Source organism: Martes martes (genome assembly GCF_963455335.1).
Source record: "Martes martes genome assembly, chromosome: 4".
Taxonomy (NCBI): Eukaryota; Metazoa; Chordata; class Mammalia; order Carnivora; family Mustelidae; genus Martes; species Martes martes.
This window is the reverse complement of record NC_137891.1, coordinates 90,122,854-90,148,811: the sequence shown is the minus strand read 5'-3', so window position 1 is coordinate 90,148,811 and position 25,958 is coordinate 90,122,854. Positions and strand designations below refer to the sequence as shown.

Below are 25,958 nucleotides of genomic sequence, written 5' to 3'. Positions count from 1 at the left end.
GGAGCAAAAGGAGATACAGAGCATTCTTTGGAAAAAACTGACTTATGTTGCCTGTTTTGGGACCCAGAGTGAAATATCTAAAAATAAAAATCTCACAGAGAAGCTTCAGGAATATGACCCATGGGGGGTAAAAAAAAAAAAAAAAAAAAAAGTCCTGAATAGCCTACAAAAGGCTTCTGTGAGGTATGACCTTTCTGAAATATATACGCAGACAGAGAGGTCATGGGCCATTCCGAATACACTTGGACTTCTGGCCACAAAGGATATGGATGATCCACTAGCTGAAACAAACTCCCCATTTCTCCACACACTCCTATCCTGAAGTGCTCACTTTAATGACTTCCTCATGTACAGCCCACACACATTCTCTCCTCCTTTCCCTGTGGCCCGGCAGCTTTGTGCTTTCAAAGAAAACAGGGGCAGGTGGTGGGCACTTACCAGGCGGACACAGACACTGGAAGCGATTGACTTTATCCACACACTGACCATTGTTCACACAAGGGTTGCTCTGACATTCGTTTATCTCCAATTCACAATGCACACCTTTGAAACCTGAACAAATTGGACCACACAAGTGGCTTAGAAAGAGAGAAAGGCATATTCTAGCCAAGAAAGCACAAATTTGCAGAGATGACTATAACCTCTATGAGCATGAACATTTCTGCAGAAGTCAAAAGGGACTTTGCCATGATGGGAAATAGTCACTGAAAGTATCAGTGACAGAGGAGAATACTACGAAGATATCCATGTCACAGTGAAGAGGGAGAAGAGGTTACCTCCAAAGATACTGGCAAAACACAGCATGCCAGCAAAGACTATCCCATACTCTCTGACCAGTCCCTGCTTCACTTTCAGAGCAGCACCAGGCACACAGGGTCCCTAGTTAATGTTCCCAAACAGCAGCTGACCTGGAGATACTGCTGCTCTCGGGGTACAAGTCAAGGGCAGGAGGGCCTCCCAATACTACAGCAGCCAACAGCCTTAATCTGGCAAAGCAGCCACTGTCCTGTCATTTTAAACTAGATTTACTTGAGCTCTCTAAGGATTCAAGAAACTGTTTCTGCAGAAGAAATTCAGAATACAACTAATTATATGCAAGTCACTATTGACAAATGACAAGTTCCTATACAATTATGGGTAAAATAATTTCTATAAATGGAATAGTATGGTATTTATAATATATCAAGAGATCAGAAAAGCTTGCTATTTAAAGGATTCTTATGGTAAATCCTTTATTAAGTAAAGGATATACTATACTTAAATAAAAACAATCACTTCTGAATTTTTCTCTTACATGTAACTGGTGTTAACATATGGACTTTTTAAATTTGGTCTCCATAGCTCTAAGACTTCTTGCACTGTATTACTCCTTCAAGGTCCCCTGGGCTGGGAAACCTGCCATTACTGGGAATTAAATCCTGACAGAGTTCATGGAATTGACATCCTATACTGAAAAGTGCAGGGAAGTAACTTTTGTCTAGACCCCACACACTGATGGGCCCATGTACCTGGCATGCACAAACATGTGAAGCCTCCAATCTTATCCAAACAGGTTGCATCGTTCTGGCAGGGGTCGGAATGGCACTCATTGATGTCCATCTCGCAACGAGGCCCTGCATAACCCTTCAGACATTCACAGTGGAAGGCACCATCTGTGTTCACACATTTTCCTGCATGCTCACAAGGATTGCTATTGGCTGGAAAATACAAGCACCAATTACTGGGATCAAAGTACTTTAGTGGAATTTCCACAAATGTGGGTTACAGAAGTAGGTCTGATTGTTACAGCATTAGGGCCAGGCTTTTAATATTCTGGTTCTCAACTTCCTATTTTCTTCCTTAAAAAACAAGGGAAGAAAGGAAAGGGTAAAGGAAAGGAAATGGAAAGGGCAAGGGAAAGGGCAAGGGAAAGAAAAGACAGACTGGGGCAATCTCAACTCTTGCGCATCTCTGCTATTCTTCTGACCAAGCTGTCACCAAAGCAGGGCTTTCTATTAAGAATCAGGTACAGGGGTGCCTGGGTGGCTCAGTGGGTTAAGCCTCCGCCTTGGGTTCAGGTCATGATCTCAGGGTCCTGGGATCGAGCCCAGCATCAGGGTCTCTGCTTGGTGCAGAGCCTGCTTCCCCCTCTCTCTCTGCCTGCTTCTCTGCCTACTTGTGATCTCTCTCTGTCTGTCAAATAAATAAATAAGATCTTAAAAAAAAATAATCAGGTACAGACCTTCTATATATTCAATTCTCAGAAAAGAATATACATTTACATTGAAAGGTTGTAAACAGTGGGCATCTAACAGGAGAGATCTGAGGTTTTGCTTCTGAATGCCTGCTGAACTCGACAAACACCATGAGGAATAGGAAATGTTCCACGTACTCACCCATGGCACACTCATCCACATCTTCTGTACAGTCAGCCCCTTTGTAGCCTTGGGGGCAGGTGCAAATATACTGCCCATTTAGGGGGTTGGTATCACAAAGTGCCCCCTTGTGGCAAGGATTGCTGATGCATGCATCATCCAGATGACATAAGAGACCTGTCACAGGGTGGGGCAAGAAGAATAAAGAGGAAATGTCTCTTACTTGAAGAACAGTTTTCTTTCACGGAGGAGGGAAAACCTTATGGTCACCTCACCAAAATCCAATACGGAGATTTAGAGGCAACTTTCCCTTTACTAACCCTACCTTAGGGATATGCTGCCGCCAACAGCAAGCAAAGAGCTTCTGCAGACAACTGCAATGCTCTGACCCTGAGCTCTCAGCTAGACCTCTCCTCAAGGGCAGAGTCATCTATAGGCCATAAAGTGAGATGGTTAGATGATGAAGATATCCTTCCGATTTAGCAAATAAAAATAGAGGATGCCCAGTTCAATACGAATTTCAAATAAACAACAAAAAGTTTTTACTATATTTTCCAAATATTGCATGCACCTTATATTTTACTTAGCAACCCACTTTCCCCAAATTATGCTACCTGATGATCAGGGGCCACCAGTACTTAGCTAGCCTCAGAAGGAAAAAAACAGCTGAACACCATCTGCCTATACTAGGGCAGCCTTTTAAAAAGCGTCAACATTCCTGGCTCAAGTGCCCTGAGGACTCTGAAGGTATTACTAGGCCCCACGATCTGTGTAGTTCACATGAGAACTGGATTTTCCAGTCTGCAATTAGCTTAAGAACAGGTAGCCAAGGCTTCTTCCACAAAGCTGGAGGTGGGGCTTTTGGAAAGGCATAGATAGAAGAACACTTCAAAAGTGCTGGGCACAAAGTTCTCTCAGTTAAGCTATCTTCTTCTGTCACATTCCTCCCTTCACTGCTCTCTACTCCTAGGACTGGGAGCTGTTAACTTGAGAGGCTAGAGCAATGTTAACTTTGCAGTTAGTAAAATGCCTCCCTTGGAAGACTATTTCCATAGATACTGAGAGCTGGAATGCATTCAAAAGCTTCTCGGGACACCTGGGTGGCTCAGTTGGTTAAGCGGCTGCCTTCGGCTCAGGTCATAATCCCAGTGTCCTGGGATTGAGTCCCTCATCGGGCTCCTTGCTCAGCGGGGAGCCTGCTTCTCCCTCTGCCTCTGCCTGCCACTCTGTCTGCCTGTGCTCGCTCGCTCTCTCTCTAACAAATAAATACATTAAAAAAAAATTTTTTTTAAAAAGCTTCTCTCCTCCCAACTCCTTCTGAGTAAAAGGTTTCCTCTCAAAATGAAGTCTCTAAATCCATTTATCAGTAATTTTATCTTAATTTCTGAGGTGCTTTTCAGCCCAAGATCTTAAGGATGCTCCCAAGGCAACAGTTACTTTCACTTAGCTGGGGGGAGATGAAAAAAAAAAACTGAGGTATGCAGACTTGAGATGAGAGCCAAAAGTCCTAAAGAAGAAGACTAATTTCATAGCACTTTGGCTAGCAATTACATTTCCAGAAGAACAGTCTTGAGTAACATGTTTCTACAGATGCTAATTAAAAGGACACAACTTAGGGAATGAAAGAGATCCTGAATGCTCTCCACCCCTTCTCTGAACTCCAGTTCTGTCCTGCTGGTCTTACCTGCCTTTCCTTCTGGGCACATGCAAGAGAAGGAGGCCACACGGTCAATGCAGGTGGAGCCTGGAGTGCAGGAGGCGAAGGCACAGTCATCAATGTTCTCACTGCAGTCATCTCCACTCCAGCCATTAACACATACACAGCCATAGCCCCCGTTGCGGTTGGTACAGGTGCCCCCATTCTGACAAGCATTAGGTTGCAGCAGACATTCATCCACATCCTCTGTGCAGAACTGTCCTTTGGGGGGAAAAGTGCATTTGATTAGGGCTCTTAAGTCTCAAAGGATTAGTACCATACCCACTCCTACACATTCTTCACCCTCATGTGACCTGCCTGAAATTAAGGCGAGCAGATCTCCCAGCAGACCAGGTCTTCACATGAATCTTAAGGCTTACCATGAACCATCCAAATGATATTTATTCCAGGCAAATAACTTAAAGAAGAATGGAAACTGCTATCCCTAGAAATCCTGACATGAGAATTTAGCCAACCTATCAAAGAGAAGATTAGTCTTGTAGCATCCTTGACTCAGTTAAATCCCTGGGACAATGAATATGTAAGTGAGAAGAATGAGGGGAAAAGGGTGTATGAGATGAGTAAAAAACAGAATGATGAGAAGGAACCTAAAGGTCAAAACGTCAGGGTAGTTGTTCCATATCCTGACTATATCAATGTTAACATCCTGGTTATGGTACTATACAATGGTTTTGCAAGACACTGCTATCACTGGGGGAGACTTGGTATAGGGTATCTCTCTGTATTAATTCTTATAACTGTGTGTGAAAATATGATTATCTCAAAATAAAAAGTTTATTTATTTCTTTAAAGATTTTACTTATTTGTCAGAGAGAGAGAGGGAGAGAGAGCGCACAAGCAGGGGGAACAGCAGGCAGGCTCCCTCCTGAGCAAGAAGCCTGATGTGGGACTCAATCCCAGAACTCTGAGATCATGACCCAAGCCAAAGGCAGACGCTTAATCAACTGAGCTACCCAGGTGTCCCTCAAAATAAAAAGTTTAGTTAAAAAATAAAAGTAAGGGCAAGCACGGGTAGAGAGAAGAGATGAAGGACAATGAAAAGCCTCGGTAAACTGGAGAGGTGAAAGGCAACACCAGGATGATGAAACTAGAGCAAACTGTGCCTAGCCTGAGGCACCCAGCCTTCAAAGATGTGGATTTGTGAAGTAAGATGCAGAAAGCTGACCCAGTGTAAAAGAAGATGGAAAAAGGATCAGTTTGATCTGCCTGAAAAAGAACAAACTGAAGGATGACACTCAAGACCACTTATGGATATAATGTAGGTCACTACAATAGCAAAGGATGGGGGGCAACGGCAAAGGCTCTCAGGCCCTGTCACAAGGAACAAAAGTATGTCTTCAACTTACAAGCAAGGCATCTGTGATTAATAAGCAATTTAATGCTAGACCACCCGAGTTATAAAACAAGTTGATGAATCGTCCTTATTAATACCAGTTTAAAGAGCTACCAAAGGGAACTCATAATCAGATCATCTGAATTCTCTAAAACACAACAGGACAAGTGGCTAAAACTCATAAAACCTCAGGTGTCTTTTAATTTTATCTTTGTTAAAGAACTCAATGAATAATTCGAAAAGGCATTCTGATGAAGAGGGCTCTCAAAGAAAAAGCACATGATTTTTTTTTTTTAACTTTAGGCAAATATTTCTTTTTTTTTTTTTTTAATTTTATTTATTTATTTGAGATAGTACAAGAGTGAGAGAGAGAGAGAGCACAAGCATCGGGAGCAGCAGGCAGAGGGAGAAGCAGTCACCCTGCCGAGCAGGGAGGGAGCCTGATGTGGGGCTTGATCCCTGAACTCTGGGATCATGACCTGAGCCAAAGGCAGACACTTAATCGACTGAGCCACTCAGGCACCCAAGCACGTGATGTTTATACTCAGAAAATGTCAAGGCTATTCCTAGTTCCCAGAATACCAAACAGTAATTCAAGGGGCTCAAGTATTTTCAGAAGGGCTTCAAGGTACCCAGCTGTGTAGCCATCACCAATAACAGAGGTTAGTTGTGTCCGATCTAACCAACTGACCACCTATTCTTTAACTCTATCTACATATACAATCACTGTACAGAACTAGAATCACTCTACTGTACTTATTTGATTTCACATCCATCTCCCATCACATGGCTACAAACAACCACAGTTTAGGAATATATTTTTTTTATATTCTTCACGTAAGATCCCACTGCCCAGGATGGCAGGATAGGTGTGTGGGCATCTCTGGAATTCTGTGCTCATCAACCTCCTCTAGTGCTTCTCCTCACCCCACTTCAACAATATAATTATTTTTTTACACATAATTCTTGAGGGAGCCACCATGTCTTTACATGATCATGCCCTCCTACTCTAGCTGACTGACCCAAGATGGGCATCTGATACAAGCTATATCACAGTGTCCCTTTGCTAAACTTTTGGACTAGGGACTCTCTGACACATTGACCAAAAGGATAAAATGGTTGGTGACAAACAAAGTGATAAGGGTGAAATCAGAAGGGCACAGAAGAAAAAAACAGAGTCATGTGGCATTCAAGTTACTAGTGCCAGCTACTTCTGAAGCCCAACTGCTCTTAATGAGAGATGGTCCTTCCAACAGGTATCCCTAATTTCAGATGGGGATCTGTCAACTGCAACCCACAGTATTAACTAATATAGACTGAAAGAGTGAGTGAGGGAGTACATACTGGCAATCATTTCCCCAGGGCAGATGATGTCATTTATTACAGAAAGCTTTGCTCTTTTACTATACTGGTAGAAATGCTACCTCAGAGTACAGACAGATGTGTAATTAGGATACAGGTGGGATTTAGAAATGATGACTAAGACGTAGGTGAAGAGTGGCTGTAACCTGGAAATTACAGAGAGCTTTGTCTCTTACACTTAGACTAACTCAAATATCTATGCTATCCTCAAACCAAACCTACTTGCTGAATGTGAGTAATTTGGATGTTATTTTTCTTTTTGACTGGCTCTGTGATAATTCTGAGTATAAGACAATGTGTGTTTAAAAAGATCTCATATATATTTCTTATGCAATATAATATCCAGACACTTAAATATTGTAGTAAAACAGACTAGGTAAATAAAACAATGCTTGGAATGGAAATTCGGCACCCCTGGGAAAGGAAACCAAGAGTCACTGCTTGCCTGCTATGAACCAGGCATTGTGCTTGAGCTGTCAGAAAATTTACCTCCTTTATAGTTGAGGATACAGGCTCAGAGAGGTAAAATAATTTGCCTAGTGTGAGGCAGGAAGTGCAGGAGAAATGGGATTTAAACCAGAGCTGCCTACCTCTAAAACGCTTAACAAAGGGACACCTGGGTTGCTCAGTCAGTTAAGTGTCTGCCTTCTGCTCGGGTCATGATTCCAGGGTCCTGGGATAGGGTACTGCATCAGGCTCCTTGCTCAGTAGGGAGCCTGCTTCTCCCTCTGCCTGCTGACCCCCCTGCTTGTGCGCTCTCGTGCACATGCTCTCTCTCTCTCTGATAAATAAATAAAATCTTTTTAAAAATTAAAAAAAAAAACCTTTTAAAAAAGACTTGAGGTGTGAGTCTGACCATATCAAAACCATCTTTGTGTGCCTCAATTTCTGAAGCACATGAAGGCCTAAGGAAGCAGAGGGGATGAAGAAGGAAGGGAAGGATTAAAATCATTACTCACACGATCAGATTACTGGAAAAACTTACGACTCAAAGTTACTATACAAAAATCAAATGTACTTGTAGGTACAGTTCACTACTTTTTGAATGAAGATTATTGTTGAAGATTAGAACACCTGACAACTGTGTACTTGTTAGATACTGTTTATTAGAGAAATCAAATCTACAGAGCCAAAAGCACACTGGCTCCTAAGTTATTTTCTACAAAATGGATTTTTTTCTCTAAGATTCAGGCATATTACTCCAGAAAAATACTCCCTCCCAGGCTCATTTCTGCCAGAATTTTTTTTTCCTCTTCATTCCAATTCTATCAACCAGAATGAGGAAAATGGTAACCTGGGTGGCCACTACAAGTGTCTGCTCCAAAATTCCCAGTGGAATGTCTGCTAAGATACTACATTTCCTTCATGCCACCACTTCTTGGCACAGAAGGAAATCAATGCAGAAGACTAAGAATAAGAAACATAAGGGTTGGAAAAGTAAAGTAGCCTTCCCAAGGTCATAAACTAGTGAAAGCACTGTCATTCAAACCCAGATCAGTCTGACTCACTGCAACACTGTTAAGTTTTCAAGCCTTGGTTTTGATGAACAAGATCTGCAGACTAGGTCCCTGTTCCTAGGGTCTTAAAGCACGCTGGGAAAGCACAGAAGCATGCGGCAATTAAAGAACACTCTTGGTACAAATGAATAAAGGCAGAAGATCACTAAATATTGAAATAGAGTTTATTGCAATCATCTGGAGGGGTTGGGTGCATTGCCTGAGGTCATTGGGATGTTCCCACTATTCCACGACAAGAAAGCATAAATCCGGGCTGGAGGGAGAAGGCTCCCTGAGGGTGGTAAGGGCTAGGTCTTGAAGACATCAAAATGACTGAAGGATAGTCTCTGGCTGGGGTTTAAAAGAAGAAGAGGTTGGAGATCATTTAAGGCTTTTTTTTTTTTTTTTTTTTTTTAGATTTTATTCATTTATTTGACAGACAGAGATCACAAGTAGGCAGAGGCAGGCAGAGGTGGGGGGGAGGGGAAAGCAGGCTCCCCGCAGAGCAGAGAGCCCGATGTGGGGCTCGATCCCAGGATCGAGCTGAAGGCAGAGGCTTTAACCTACTGAGCCACCCAGGCGCCCCTCATTTAAGGCTTTTAATTCTAGTATGAGTTCTGAACATGATACAACAAATAAGGGGGAGTTATCACAGGCTCATAGGTGGGGGAAGACATGATCAAAACTGCATTTGAAGATTAATCTGCCAGTAGAATATAGGAGGGACTAAAAGCAAATGGCTCTCTGTTGATATGGAAAGAAGGAAAAAGTACTAAGTTATGAGCTACCTAGCATATAAACATGTCTGGTAAAAAGGGAGAGCTGTGTTGTAGCCATGCCCTACCACGCTACTAAATCTTGCACCCAAACAAGTTTTAGCACGGATACTATCTGTGTCAACACACAAACTTTGCTGGTGAACTCCCAAATATGTTGCACAAAGCTCAGTTAGGTAAGTTCTTAAGGGCTTCAATTATCCCTCTTAGTAATTTCCACCTGCCAGATACTGCAGGCTAATGCCATTTAACGTTACGACTAAGGCAGTGGGCTATTAGGCCCTTCCCTTTTCCTATTAGCAAAGGAGAAAAGAAATAACTTGTTTTTAGCAACTACTTTCTCTATTGCCACCATGCGTCTGGGCTATCTTGGTACAAAGTATCGCAATACCAAATCCTTGGGTGATACCTTAAATACGTGGAGCCACCTAGTTCCCGATAATTTTCTGGCTGATCACTTTTGCCTCTCAAATACACCTCAAATCCATATCTTCCCTTCGTATATTTTACTCCAGACACAGTGGCTTACTGTTGGTTCTTTAAACATCAAGTTCTTACTCACCTTAGAACCTCTGCATACCCTATTCTCTCTGCCTCAAATATTCTTCCTCCTCTTATTTATATGGCTAGTAACTTCCCATCCTTTGACTTCTCTTAACTAGATCTTCAAATTCACATCTCCCCAATTTTCTCCATCATTACATCTATTCCATTCAATCCATCCTGCCAACATCAAAAGTTGTACTTTTATATTTATTTTTATATTTTTATATTTACTTATTTATTATGTATAGTTCCCACCCCTGTTAAACTATAAGTTCCTTGAGGATAGAAGCTGTGTCTGCCAATGACCTCAGTTTTCATATCTGGCACTTTACTAGGTACTTGTTATCAGTGGTGAAATAGACTGTAGACCTTAGATTTAATCTAACATGCTCATTTTACAGATGAGGAAAATGGGACCAGAGAGGTGCAGTGACTTGTCCACATCTGCACAGCTTGGAAGAATGTTAGAAAAAGACAAAATGAAAAATGGAAATCTTTGAGGACTGAAAAGGATGCTGGAGGTGTGAGGTCATAGCAGATCAAGTTAGTCTTCTAATAAGGAAGGGGATTCTGACCTGGCTGTTCAGAGATAGGGCAGGATTGAGAAACACAGGGACAGAGCAAGACACTTTAGTAGTACTACTAATGAAACAACACTACCATCAGAAAAATGAGTATGCTGTATTAGTTTTGTAGGAGTAGGTCACTTTCATGTTGATCTTTTCTTACTGCCTCATCCCATGGTCTTAAAAATCAAAGGGCGAATGCGTAAGATTGTGGGCATAGCTTCTGACAGTAAATATAACAGAGTGAACCCAAGAGAACTGTACTGAAATGGAAACCATGACCTAGGCTTCATTAGCATCCAGCTCTAGCCCAGTGAGCCGTGGACCACTAAACAGACATCATTTATGAGTTGAAACACACTGGGATACAAACAGCTCATTATGACTCTTTCAAGGTACCACAAACAAACCATCAATCTGACTTGGAGTTACAAGTAACTGGGAAGTGAGAGGAAGGGAAAAAAAGAAAAGAAAAGAAATGATCACTGAGCCTTAACACTTTAGGATAAAGCCCTTACCCTTCCTAGTCATCTCTCAACTGTGAAGTGTGTGGGAAAAACTTTTATCACATCAATGGCCCTGTTAAGGGTCAACTCTCATTGCAACAACAATCAGCACATGAGGAACATATAAAAAATGAGCCTAGTTGGCCCTTGCCCTGACCCTGCTACCTCTTCTTCCATGGTTAAATCAAGAGAATTCAGGCTCCAATATCTCCTTCCAGCCAGCAATCACCCAAGCTCCTGAGTGTAGAGTTCCACCCTTCCATACTACAGCAGAGGACTGATACAACCTCTGCCCTACCGAACCTTCTCTATACACAGATGTTCTATTCCACTGCTGAAGTGAAAGAACAGAGCACAAGCTTGACTATCCTACTCCTCCTGGGTCTAGACTGGTTGAAACATTCTGTATAAACACTGTTGTCTACAGGGTCTGCCTAATGAGAAAATGTGGGCACCAATGCACAAGCATGTATGTAAGAGGCCTGGGGGTTAGGCAAGTGGCTAAGGGGATAATGCCGGAGTAGGGGATAAACATATGGAAAAATGTAAGAAACTCAATGAATGTCCCCCCCTAATCCTAGACACCATCATCTTTTCTATAACTCTTCAAAAGCCTGGTTTCCCTGTATCCTGACCAATATATTTCCTAAAATATCACCAGAATGATCTCAATATAAACAGTGGATTATGCCATTTGCATGATCAAACCTCTTGATGACAAAGGGTTTGATGACTTCATTATACTTAGGATGATATTCTAAATCCTATCCATGTTTTCTTGAAATATCACCTTCTCAAGGAGATATTACATGCCTACCCTCAACTCAATTAATTCTGCCTGTTAATATGCTCTCCTAATAACCTCTATTTTTCCTGAAGGTATTCATTACAGTTCAAAATTTTACAGATGAGTATATGATTTATGTTTGTGTTCCTCCCTAGACTATAAATTCCATGAAGAAATAGGTGGTAGCTATTTACTTCATCAGTGAATCCCCAGCACTTAACATGGCGCCCAGCTAATATTTCTTGAGAAGTATTCAGAAATCTTTGTTAAACAAAAGTTTATCTGTACTTGTATTCTCTTAGGTTATTCTAATCAAATAAGAATCACTTTTCAACTCATCTTCTTCACACCTTTAAGGTGTCTCTATTCTATTTCTATTCCCGAAGTTTCCATTTTCACTTTATTGACATCCAGTCAATACCCAAACTCCTCATTCTATTCCTTTCCTTACTCACTGAACTCCATCCCATTTATGCCCACCCCCAATTCACCTTGCCTTTTGACCCTATGTCTCAAGGGTAATTCTACACTATGGCAGGTACCTTCCCGCTTTGAATGAAACCTAAGATTTCCCAAAAGGCTACAGCCTAGTTAGCCCTCTTCAGCAGCGTTCTCTCCTCCTCTTCTAAGTGCCTCCACTAACATGAAGGTAAGTAGGCAAATAATCAATGTTTTCTTTATTCTCTAATGCTGCTACTAGCTTCACATAGGAAAAAAATATATTTATTTAGCAATTTCTAGGTACCAGACTCTGAGATAAGTGCTTATATTGTTGTCAAATGTAATCTTCTCATACAATTAGTCCAATTTCACAGATGTAGTATAGACCTGGTCCACACTGAAGAAAGATACTAAAGTATCCCAGGGAATAGGGAAAAGAGATGCTGACAGAACCCAGTATCAGCCCTGAATTTCAAAGGATGATGTCTGGCCAGCAACAACTGAAAATTTTAATGTTCTCATTCATTCATTCATTCATTCATTCATTCATTCATTCAACAAATATATAAATACCATGTGCCAGGCACTGATATTTATACAATGAAATTATAATGGTAAAGAAAAGAGTTGTGGCTGTAAATAGGAGTTTTACAACCAAACACACAATTATAACTGAGAGTGATAAGTGCTCTAATGGATACAGGTTGCTTTGGGAGCATAAAGTAAGAGAACAGAGCACTGTGTTCTGCAGGTCCAGTTGGGGATGGTATGTTTCATTGGCAAGCCACAATTATGGGACCTAATGAGAGCCCATGTCAAGGCAGTGTAATTTTTGTTTTTTACATTTTATTTTCCTACAAACTTACCCCTTCAAATCACCTAAGGCTGCATTTATGACAAGAATTTATCATCCAAATATTAACAGTAATGGTAGCATGTGTCTTGGCATTTGAAGATCACAGTGGTCTCCAGCCTTAACTCTTTCTAAAGCTCTTTAATCCATTTGCTCACTGCTATGTGATCCAAACCCAGATGACCCCCTAGTGCCAGAGACTTCATGATCTATAAAACAGATAGAGATAAGTACAATAGAATATCTTGAGAATAAACTCAGAAGTATGCCATGTAATGCTACCTTAAAGTCAGAATAACTTACAGTATAGCTGAATAAACTTTAAACTACCTTTAACAAGAGAGAGAGAAAGTGACTTCATATGTTAAGTGGGTAGTATAAGAGTGTGCATATGTGTGGAAACGTGTGTAGTAAGAGGGCAGAGTGGGGAGTATTTCAGGCAGAAATAAGTGTATGTGTATCGGTTTGAACAGAAGAGAAAGCATGCCTCATTTGAGTCAATGAAAAAAAATCAGTGTGGTTCACTTATAAGGCATGGATCCGGGGAGATATGGCTGGAGAGGGAGTTATATACAGAGCCTTGGAACTCTATCCAAAGACAAGGAGGACGCACTGAAGCATTTTAAGCAAAGAAATAACACGATCGCATTTGTATTTCAGAAAGCCCACTCTGCTGCTGTGAGGAGAATGGACTGAACTCCACCTCACCCCTCCAGGTCAATAGCAATTTAAAGCCCCGGGGAGTTCCAGGGCTCCTGTGGCCGCTATAGCAACGAAAGAGTCTGCAGTGCATCTGGGGCAAATTCCGGATGCAGCAGCACCGAAGAGCATCCAGGCTCAGCCACTGTATGGACAGCAATGGATGCTGTGCCAATGCTGGATGTTCAGAAAGCTGACCCCTGGCACAAAGGCTTCTCCACACAAGAAGAAGAAAACAGTGCCAAGCTTCAGTCCCCCTGCGCGGAGGCCCACACTCTGGTTCTCTCACCACCTTCTTGGGTTGCTGGGCTGTTAAACCAATTTACATAAAGAGCCCCTCACCTCACTGCAGCAGGGGTTCCAAAAAGAATCAACTGACTCTATTCACAGGCAAGCAGTTACTATGAGTAGAATGAGTAAAATGGAAAACAAAACAAAACAAAACAAAACACGGGACCTATTAAAACATTCTGCAATATAAAAGATGGAGAAGGTACCCCTTAAGATGCAGATGAAGAGCATACCTGTGAAATAAGTTCCCTTCCAGAATGGAAGGAATTGGCTATGTATTCTCCAGAAATGTAGACAAATGGAGGTTTTAAAAATAAATGAAAAATAATACAAGACGTCAGACTCAGATAAAGGACAGGCTGAGAACAAAGAAGAATCACAGAGGACCTAGATGCAATGAGTAAATTCTATTAGAATATAAAAAAATGCAATTCAAATAAAAATCATAATCAGAAGCTATAAAGGACAGAACTGACAATGAAGAAAAATAAATCAGTGTTATAAAGGAAGTTTAAGATGCTCTCATAAAATGCAAAGGGAATTAAAATATCAAGAGATAAATCTTAGCTATAGGAAAGAATGAAGACTTAATTAAGATAACAGAGGTTCCTGAAGACACAAAAACAAATTAAAAAATGAAAAGAATAATCTTTTCTGAGGTGAGAACAGACAGAAGCCTGCAGATCCAAAGGGCTCAAAAGTGCTAGAAGAAAAAATAATAGGGATATACCTATACCAATACTAGTTAAAGATTTTACTTTAAAGAGAGAGGAGACGATGGAGAGGGGAGAGAGCCTGACTTGTCTGATATCAGAGTTCCCTATAATGTTCACAAGATGCAAAGTAACAATGTCTAGGAACTTGGCAAGATTGACTTGTGATTCAAGAATTCAATATCCAGACAAGATGCCATTTGTGTATGAAGGCAACTAAATCAAAAGATATTTTTCAAATATCTAAGAGCTCTGAAGATATGCCAACATGCAACTTTTCTGGTGAAAAAAAATTACTCCAAGATGTATTCATTTGACTGAAAAAATAAATCAAAATAAAGAATCCAGGAATGAAAAGGTTGTTATATAAATGTTCTGGTAGTTAACACAAAACAAGTTACATATAGAATTAAGTCCAAAATATTATAAACTAGATTATAAAACAATGTAAATATCAAGAATATTTTTAAAAGAAAATGCATAAAATTTTAAAATTCAATAGCAATCCTATGGTATGAATTTTTAAATCCCAGATCATATAAACAAAATCTGGAGAGTGAAAAGAAGATATAAGAGAACTAAAAGCATGCCTATTCATCTTACCGAAGAGGGGATGAATATATGCAGTTTTACTTTTGACACTAAAAAACAGAGATGGATTCAAATCCACATTTTTCTAAACATGTATATTTTTTAAGAAAATACTAAATACTGTAATTTAAATAATCTCAGCTCTATCTGTTGTCTTCATGGACCAATTTCCAGCTCCTTGAAAGACTTAAACACATGACTTATGATCTTCTCACTCTTCCCTTTCCCATTTCCCATGAAATTAATATCTAGGTTGAGGACTAATAAGGTCATCCAAGCCAAGAGTTCTTTACTTTTCTCAATTCAACAGCTTCCACATCCTCTCCATATCACAAGCACACTCACATTCTGGATCACATTTGGATCCATTATTCCAACCGCAAGATCTCAAATTTGGTATTCAACTCTGACTGTAACTTCCTGTCTCCCTCTTTTCCCATTCCCAACAATGATTTCACCTAATTATCCCCCACTAACACTTGTAAGAGTCAAGCCCTCCTAAATAACCCAGTTCATTAACCAACCCTCTTCTAGCTGCCTTAACTCAGTCTAGCCAAGGGGCTATGGTCAGTCACATGAATGAAGTTTCTGTCCCCTGTGGCTACTGCCCTGCATTTCTCCCTCTTTTAGCTGTACAAAATCTTGCATAAGTGATCTATACCCACTCTTCTTCCTCCTTCCTCAACACCCACTTTTTCCCTAATTTAACCCTTTGCAATTTGGCATTCTTCTCTCCTTAATATTGAAACTACGTATTAGAAGATTCCCATGACCTCAAAAATTTTGATTAACTCTTTATAGTTATCATTCTTATTCCAGTCTCTTGTTTGTCATTCACTCAATAACTACTATTTGTTAAAATTGGTCCCAAGAATGCCAAAATAAGTAACACCACCCCCATTCTCCAGAGGCTGAAAGCCTCCTCAGGTGAGGTAAGCATATAAACCAGGAACAGCAGTAAAATACCAAGACGGTACCAGAGAGGCATGCAGAGTTGAGGCAAGGGCACAGTCTTAAAATGCAATCCCTGGCTCAGGGATGCTGTCATGGCAGAGCTTTCCAACTCACAGACATCCCTTTCTCTCACCTTCCTTCTTTGGGTCCCTTTCTTCCTCCATTTTCTGAAGTGTGGACATTACTCACAATTTAGGTCCAAACTCTCTGTTTCTCTCACACCACGCACTTTCCCTTACGGACCGGATACATTCTCAGAGCAACCAAAAAGAGACTCAAAATCTGAGTCTAGAGCCCTTACCTCTAATCTGACCTTCTGGGTGTTACATGCTATTCTCTTAGAAAACTCACCTCCAACTCACCAGGATCTTTAGCCCATTTCTCTATCTCTGTCAATAGTACCCACATTCTCTTATTACACAGATTCAAAACAGAAGTTAACTCTCTTCTATTTCCCCTTCATCCAACCAAGTACTTAGGTGGCCCCCAATTTCTATCCAAACTCAAGTTCATTTATAGTTTCTACCTCCTATATGGTTACGTGTAGACTTTCTTCTTTCTTCCTAGTGAATCTGACAATCCTTAAAAGATAAGAATTGATTTATTCCTTCTTTGTGTCTCTTATAGCATCCAGCATAGTATATTGGATATAAGAGTGAGTTATTCAATAAATATGTTATTGAAGCTACCTTACAACAATTCTGCAGGGGCTTGAAAAGCTATGGAATGAAACTAGATTTTGCCTGGAATGTAGCCAAAGTCAGACATTGAGTCATGGACCACAAGAGCACAAAAGATCCCTCAGTCTCACCTCCTATATTTTGTGGGGGGTTAACCTAACCACTCACCCCTGTTCACACCAACATGACCACTCATCAACTCTGGGACCTTTAGGATGAGGGTGCTTCAGGTTAGCACTCTGGCAGTCTGCCCAACTGATAGCAAACTGAAATTGGGTGAAGCAAAATTCCAGAAAACAGACTTTTATCAAGTCCTCACAATCGAGTTCACAGCGGAGAAACTGAAATGGGAGATGTATTTTCCCATTCCCCCATGCAGAATACAAATGAGAATAGTTTTGCAGCCCCAGATAGAAATAGTTTCCACTCTCAACCAAAAGCCTACATTCCTATAGTATTTAAAAAACAGAAAAGTGGTTGTAACAAAAGCCTCATCCTAGGGAACAGCTTGTCACCAACTAGAGTCTAGACTGAAATGAGGCATCTAGTTCAAAATCAAAATACTGCCATGAAAAGACTTCGTTCCCAGACACAGGAGCTAGTGCACCACCTCTGGCAGTATGTACTTGCTGATTCATGCCAAAAAAATTTTTACTGAAATTGGAGCAACCGACAGTCAAGGGAATCTTAACCAACTCTTTGGGCTCATCAGTTATAAAAAGGAGAGCTGAGAGAAAATGTGGTTGGTTTTATTTGACTCATGTCCACCTAACTTCCATTGTTCACTTCTGCTTAGCGTCCCAAAGCACTATTCCAAGCCCAAGCTAAAATTACATTTCTGGGTTAATAACAAGCACAGGAAAATAAATCACGTCTGCCCTAGGAGTGAACCCAAACCAAAAGCTGCCAGAGAGGAATTTGTGAGTTGAGTTTAGAGGCAACTTTAATTCTGAAGGAAATGAACCTCTAAAAAGAAAATTCAAATAACAATCTATGTAGACAAAACATTAATCTACACTGCTTTAATTAATTTGGGAGCCTTTTATAACTTTTTTTTTCCTCTGAAGTGGATATCTGCCAGAGCAGAACTTCTCTCATATGATGGCTTGGGGCCTAATACAGTAATAATATAGACTTTTGTGCTCAGGCTTCATCAAATCCTTAGGTTTATTTCCATTTCCTAAAGGAACATCCAACTACTCACACATCTCTTTAACAAAACTCCTATAAAAAAAGTAAACCATTTTTGCCCAAATCCCAATACCAATTGCTTTCTTCCACCTGGGCTTTAGCTCATCTAGAAGAGTGGTATCTTTTGTATACTGTTCTGGATGACCATGTCAGGTGAAAAGACCAGATCAGAACACAGTCCTGTCCATAACTGATGTGGAAACCACACCAGAACAAGGGCATCATGCCTTCTTGTAGTGAGACAAACCCAAGGCCCCCCCTATACAAACAACTGCGAACCTATCCCTCTACCACCCGGGATTAGAGAGGATACTCCTACGGTAGCAGCTGTGCTAATACCTAGAACATCTTCAGACCTAAAGTAGTTCTGTCCACTAAAAATATCATGAGATATACAGATTTCATTTAAAATTTTCCGGTAGCACTTAAAAGAAAAAGAAACTGATGGAATCAACTTTAATATCATATTTTATTTAACTCAATACATCCAAAACACTATCATTTTAGAGTCTAAACCAAAATTTAAAACATTGTTACTGAGACATTTTGCTTTTGTTTTGCATACTGAGTCTTCAAAATCAGGTATTTTACAGCTGTGGCACATCTCAGTTTGACCTGTCACACTTCAGATACTCACTAGCAAAATATGGCTAATGACTACGGTATCAAACAGCGTAGATATGAAATGTTTTACATGATAAGTGCAATTTACAGCTGTAAGATAATTTATAATTACAATTAATGTAATTTAATTTACATGATAAATGAAAGGCTTAAGAGGTTTTTTTATTGCACCATTTATTCTCCCAATACCCCAGTAAAGTAACCAAGAGATATTAGTTCCCTGGATAGCAAATGAAGCCTTCTGAAGAAAAGGAAGCTGACTCATTTATCCCAAATCAAACCATGAAAGACTCGGAAAAAATTTCTGGTCATCTTGAAGCCCAGAACTTGCTGCTAAAGACCAAACCTTCTCTGTATATGTATTTATAAAACAACATAGTGCCTATCAGGCTCCTCTCATTAAAAACTTATAAATATAATGCTATATGTTAACTATACAGGAATTAAAATAAAAAACTTAATTAAAAATGGCAAATTCACAAATCTCCTTTATTCAAACTGATACCTAGTTTCTTCAGCTATATAATCCCATTCATTCTTTTTCAGATACCTGGCAACTTCACTTCTTCCTAGTAGACTAACTCCAACCCTTCTTTTTCTATTGTGTCAAAAGCCAGACCAAACAGTTCATGCTACAACTCTATAGCTGGGAATTGTATGGGGAAGTCTGAATAAAGTTGCAATAAGGCTTTTGAAAAAATCTCCAGACTGAATATAAAATATTCATTCGATACTGACTTCTGATTCCAAAGTAACCAGGAAAATATCTAAAGTGGAAAAAAAGGTAAAGAATAAACCACCACATCCTAGAATAATAAAATTATAAGTTGAACATTGTCTATTAAAAAGATTCAAAATTCTTAAAAAATAAAAAATAAAGAAGGACAATCCAGAGTCAATTTGTATAGAAAAAGACCACAGATTTGAGCACAGACTTGGGGTTCAACAAAGCTAGATTCAAACCCTGACCCAACCACTTTGTGCCTAGAGTAAACTGTTTAACCCTTCTGTATATCTATCATCATTTGTAAAAAGGATATTTAATAAACTCTACCCCTAATGCAATTATCACAAAGATTACACAAAATAAAACATTGTAATTAGCACAGTATTTGGTTACTAACAAACATTAGTTAACTCCCACCCTCTAGCCCACTCATTTCTTTAATTTGTATAACACAAAAAATACTAATATGAATTTATAGCTCTGATATCAGTAGAAACAGGAACCCTGTGACTCCCAATTTTTTCTCCTTTCTTCTCAGAATGACATGAGGGCTGGGATGGCGAACAGTTCAGCTGTATGCTACTTAGAACAAAAGTGTGGAGAGAGCAGTAGTAACTGGTATCACCAACAACAGTTGTCATCCTGTAACTCGGTATTTCCCTCACTTCAAGCATATAATAATGCCAATATTAATGTGGTGAGTATTATCACATGCTATCACATAGCAATGTAGTAAGGGAATCCAGAGGACAATATCTAGCTCAGCCTGGAGAGAGATCACGGAAAGTTCCCTGAAGGGGCAGCCACTTGACCTGAGCCAGGCAGGTAAAACTGGTGAGGCTGCCTATAACAAGGAGAGGAACAGAGAAGAAAAATCTGTGGAAAAGGAATGCTATGAGTGAAGACACAGGATGCAGTAGATACAGGAGAACTGGAAGCAGTTCTTACTGCTGTTGGATTCATGAGAAGACTGGAGAAGCAAACAGGGTTGAGGCCAGGAAGGAATTCATACAGCCGAGACAGGACTTCGGACTTGATCCTGTTAGTGATGTGGACAGTAAAAAAACACTGGAAATCAAAGAATCTGCATGAGTAAAAAGAGGAAGGAAACCTGTGGTGGGAAGCCAAAGGCTGAGAGTCACTTTAAATGAGAGCAGATCAAAAGAAATTAATACTGCCACATTAAACTTACCCCAAAGTCTGCTATCCTTTCTAGAAAATAAAAAGCACACGGAGAAAGAAACATGCTATAAGGACTTTCCTAAAGAGAGGTACTTATGAAACATTCTGGTATAAGAAATCTTGATAAAATATCATTTCACTGGGAGCTTTCCCCAAGAATGCACCTTCCTAATAAATACCAAAGCAGGAAATGAAGTATAGCATCAAAGAAAACTCAGCAATGAAATCACCATATCATTTAACCTTCATTGGCATCAGAACCTTTAGTACCATGTACAACAAAGGAGAGAGTAGGATGGAGTCAAGTTCCTAACAAGCATCTCATCCTGTCTAATACCACTGTAAGGATCATTAAAAAGAGAAGAATTTAAATCCTTTCAGTTATTACTGTCAAGTAATGAACTTCACAGTAATTTTTTTGAGTTGAAAAGAAAAATGGCCTCCGAAAAAAAATCTATCAGAGAAATGGCAAAAGCTAAAGAGAAGAGAGAATATGACAGAAAGCACAGAGTGTTGGGAGTAAAGTCCTAGGATCAAGACACCAAGAAGAAATACTACGGAAGTCCTATTCTAGAGAAACCCAGTGGAAAAGTATTTAAAAGGAGAGCTTGGAGATTAAAATCAGAAATGTGTGCCCTTCCAGGAAATCATGTAACCAACGTTTTAAACCCTTTTAATCTTTTCATATTCATAGTGTTCAGCTCTAAAGAGTACTCTAAATAATTAGCTCCTACAGATAAGGGAAGGCAACTTGGAGATTCTAAAGAATACCAGGTAGTAATGTCAGCAATCCAACATCAAGACTTCTTTGCTGGGCAAAATCCCTCACTGGTGCTCAAGTTTCCCTCTTATTCTTTTTTGAAAGATTTTATTTATTTATTTGAGAGCAAGAGTGCACGCGTAAGAGAGCACAAGCGGTGGAGAAGGAGAAGCAGGCTGCCCCTCAGGGCAGGGAGCCCGATATGGGCCTCTATCCCAGAACCCTGGTATCATGACCCAAGCCAAGGCAGCCACTTAAACCAACTGAGCCACCCAGGCGCCCCTGAAGTTTCTTCCTTATAACATTAACTTATTCTTGGGTTTCCACATTAAATCATCAAGTTCACTCCAAAAGGCTTAGTTCTTAGTCACTTAATCAGTTCTTAATTGTTTCCACTTTCAGTTAGATAAATAGATATAAACAGAAATTAGAACCAAATGTCTGCATAAAATCACTTAACCTTCAAAAGTAAGTGGAAAATCTGCCTAACACAACAGCAGATACTTCAAGAGGTTGTAAAATTAAGCAAGAATAATGTCTGAGGCTGAAAAATCTATTCTTGCCCTATGTGCAAAAAGGAATACATAAAAGGAAAAAAAATAGAAACATAGATGGGTGTCATAAATATGATGTCATCAAAGGTGCCTGCCCAAGCCTTTGCATAATTACAGGACATGGCAATAAGATAGATTTTTGTCCATGAATAAGCTCTGAACTCTTATAGTGTGTATAACTTATATTTTTACTTTTTGGTTGGAACAAAGAAGAGTATTTTAATAGCCTTTTCATATAATTATTATTCTTTGATACTATACTGAAACTTAACAAGCTGTAGTTTCTTTTTTTTCCAGCTTTACTGAGATATTTTTGACATATAACACTGTATAAATTTAAAGAATACATTGTGAAAAAATAAAGTATACAATGTGATGATTTGATATGTTTATAGCATGTGTAGCAAAATGATTACAATAAGATTAGTGAACACATCAATTACTTGCATAGTACCTATTTTTTTTGTAAGTGTGGTAAGAACATTTATATTTTCATAGTTAATTGTGTTCTTTTCCTCTGAAATATGTATTAAGTATTTGCTATATCCTAGGCAACGTGTTGCTTTTCCCAGACCTCGGAGTCTGTCAGTAATGCTCTTCTCTCATATCTGCCATAGCACCTTAGTGTGGTGCTGAGGTACTAAGTCATATCTGTGAAAATATTATTCTTGAAATGAGCATAGAAGAACATACAGGGTTAGCACTCTACCCAATGATGTAGCACAGAGACCCTTGTAAAAGATGTCCACTTCAATAAGAGCCTTCCTCTGGTTACCAATCCATGCCCTACTCTGATTTACCACAGTGTACATACCTGTCCACTGAGGGGGGCAGCGGCAGTTGTAAGTATTAACCCCATCCACACAAACCCCTCCATTCTGACACTTGTGGTTAGGGCAGTCGTCAATATTCTGCTCACAGGTGATCCCTTCAAAACCTGGATAGAGAAGAACAAGAAAAAATAATGAATTCTCATGCTGAAGTAAGTGATCAGCTCTTCTACAGAACATGGTCATCAGAACGGACCTACTTCATTATTTCAGTTCAGTAGCCAGCAGGTGGTCAACCCAGGACTCACCATACAAAAAAATTGCCCAATCTTCCATCTTCTCTTGCCTCAAGAGAAGCTAGACAAAGTGACTCATTATGCCAATGACATGCCTTCACAGTTACCTCACAAGTATTTCAAAGTGTTTTTATGAAATAAAATCCCAGTGAAGATAAATGTGTACTTAGATGACTATTCACTGATTCTTTAAAAAAGCAGGGGAGGGAGATGTTAGATTTTCCCCAGCTCCATCCTAGATTAATGGGAAGAATAGATAAAAGATCACCTAATTAAATTTAAACTCATTTACTTTCTTCTTAGGATGTTTGCTTGGGAAAACTAGGTGGGGGTAGGGAACATAAGAAAAATACTGAGCAGTCTAAATATATGGGTCAAGTTTCAATCTCACTACCTATAAGCTATTTAACACATGGTAAATTACAAACTGAATTAGCTTCCTCATCTGTAAAATGAGGCTCAATCCACCAGCCCAACCTGCCTTTCTAGGTTGTTGTAAGTGCCATATCATGAATAAAGTACATCATAAACATAAAAAGCTATCTGAAAATGGAGTGGTATTATTATTAATTAAACTTAACTTACCAACACTTCAAATTCTTCAACTTCCTCTCCACATTTACAGCATTACTTCCTTCCTCTTGATTTTTTTGTTTTTTTTTTTGTTTTTACCAACACACCAAACTTCACCCTAACTGCCCAGTGTGTTTCTCTGTAATTTACAAATTGAGCTTTTTCCTTTCTTTCTCCTTGGCTACCAAATCCCTTAGCTATTAAGACAGAAGACTACCAACTTTAAAACTGAATGTTCAACTGATCATTCTCCTATTTGAAATATAAGATGGCCTCCTCAAAATGTCCCTAAGGTTCTTCTCTCGCTCAAAACATTTATTGGGTCTTATACTACGCACTGGGGATTTAACCGTGAATAAAAAAGACAGAATGTCCCTGCTTTGGGGGTAATTACAGCCTGGTGAGTGGGACAGACAACAATCACACCTTGCTTTATTCATTCCTACCACAAGCCACTGTGATGATATTCTATATCTGCTTTGTTACACTGCAACATGGCTGGTTTCTCTGAATAAAGTGGCAGTCATGTAAATGCGTATAAACTAAGTGGCAAAAAAAAAATTTTTTTTTTTTTTACTGACACCAAAGAAAATTACTTCACAGAAGATGGGGATAATTGAAAGTTTGACTAAGGAGAATTTGATTTCTCGAGGCATTCAGTATTCAGTCCATTCCAGCAGATAAATCACTAAGTAAGCTTGAGAAAGACTGTGAAAAACTTTATAGACTTAGATTTTTAAAAATTTATCGTATTACTCATATATCTGTTTAACTGTATGAAAGTCTTACAAGTGAACTGACTCAGAAAATTCTGGTTTAAGCCCACCCATAATTAAGATGAAGTAAGGGCAAATCTACAGATCCACCAAGTAGCAGTGTCTGAACAAAAACTGAGGTCTTTGCTCCTACCCTAGCGCTCTTTATGAAAACATTCCTTAGAAAAGTTAAAGATAAAGTTTTAGAGTGTGGGAGGGAAATAGGGCTCCTGGCCCACCACTGCTGGAACCTGTGTGGTCTAGTGGTATTCTGGAACTGGTAACTTGATCTCTCTGGTGACTAAGACTAATATGGTTGACTATAGTGTCAGGGAGGTGATAAAGCCCTGGTAGCCAAACTACTAGGAATGGAAACTGTGACCCTAAATTTTTATTAGCCAATGCTACAACTAACTGAATTCACCAACCACAGACAGATTAAGAAAGGAGAAGCATTTCAGCATAACCACAACAATAAGAAATAAAATGTTTTCTTTTTATGACTATTTTCAAGGTAGTTCTTCCCTGTCAAAGGCAAGTAGGTAAGAAAGCAGGTTGCTAAGAGTTAATTCATGATTAAAGCATGGCCTCAGGGGGCCTAGGTTCAACAATCAACCTTCATATGCAATAGGTGAGTGAACAGGGGCAAGATGCTGAAACTTTCTTTCCTCTCTGGGGGAATCAACAGGGTCTACCACAAAGGATTACTATAAAGAATAAATTAGTTAGATACACAGAGCACTTAATTCAGTAAATGGTGCTGGGACAACTGAACAGCTACAGGCAAAAGAATAAATTGGATCTCTTTCCCACATCATAACACAAAAATTACTTAAAATCTAGGAGTTAAAATTATAAGACTCTCATAAGAAAACATAGTAGTGACTCTCTGTGACTTGGGCTAGGCAAAGCTTTCATAAATATGAACAAAAGCACAAGCAACTAAATAAAAATTGGAAAGTTTGCATTTCATCAAAATTAAAAACATTTGGGCTTCAAAAGATACCATCAAGAAAGTGAAAAGACAGCCCACAGGATGAGAGAAAATAATTATGAATCATTTATCTGATAAGAGACTTGTATCCAGGATAGATAAAGAACACTTACAGCAATAATAAAAATACAGTATAAATAATATAATAATAAAAAGGCAAATATCCCATTATAAAATGGGTAAAGGATCTGAATAGACATTTCTCCAAAGGTGATATACACATGGCCATAAGCACATGAAAAGATGCTCAACATCACTAGCCATCACAGAAATGCCTATCAAAACTGCAATGAGATGTCATCTCACACCAACTCAGATGGCCATAATCAAAAAAACAGACAATAACAAGTGTTGGTGAGTATGTGGAGAAACTGGAACCTTCATATACTGCTGGCTGAAATGTAAAGGAGTGCACCCACTTTGGAACAGACTGGCAGTTCCTGAAAAGGTTAAACAGCATTACCATATCACCCAGAAATTCCTCCCTTAAATATAGACCCAAGAGAAATGAAAATATATGTCCACACAAAAACTTGTTTAAGAATGTTCACAGAGGCATTATTCATAATCACCAAAAAAGCAGAAGCAGCCCAAAATGTCAATTAACTAGTGAATGGATTAAATAAAATGTGGTGAGCACTGAGTATGGGATTGTTGAATCAATGTTTTGCACCTGAAACTAATATAACATTATATGTCAATTATACTTCAATTTTTAAAAAGTAGGGAGAAAATGTGATAAATTTACAATGGAATACTTCAAAAGCCACGAAAGGAATGAAGCACTGATACCTCCTATAACATGAATGAACTTTGAAAATATTAGGTGAAAGAAATGTTTCCATTTATATGAAATGTCCGGAACAA

The 25,958-nt window shown here is 39.3% G+C and overlaps 1 protein-coding gene and 1 pseudogene across 2 annotated transcripts in view; one reads left to right on the top strand and one right to left on the bottom strand.

Moving 5' to 3' along the window:
- The window catches only part of NOTCH2 (notch receptor 2), a 174,234-nt gene that overhangs the window by 55,429 nt on the left and 92,847 nt on the right, over window positions 1–25,958 (bottom strand). Inside the window, exons 5-9 of the mRNA XM_080800930.1 lie at window positions 22,518–22,640; window positions 4,039–4,272; window positions 2,376–2,531; window positions 1,509–1,697; window positions 439–552 (exon numbers count right to left, since the gene is read on the bottom strand). Of these exons, the coding sequence (XP_080657056.1) occupies window positions 439–552; window positions 1,509–1,697; window positions 2,376–2,531; window positions 4,039–4,272; window positions 22,518–22,640 (816 nt within the window). The remainder of the gene's footprint in view (window positions 1–438; window positions 553–1,508; window positions 1,698–2,375; window positions 2,532–4,038; window positions 4,273–22,517; window positions 22,641–25,958) is intronic.
- On the top strand, window positions 12,653–12,986 carry LOC308341998 (ubiquitin-conjugating enzyme E2 D3-like; annotated as a pseudogene). The gene has a single exon. The product of its transcript is annotated as a ubiquitin-conjugating enzyme E2 D3-like (transcript).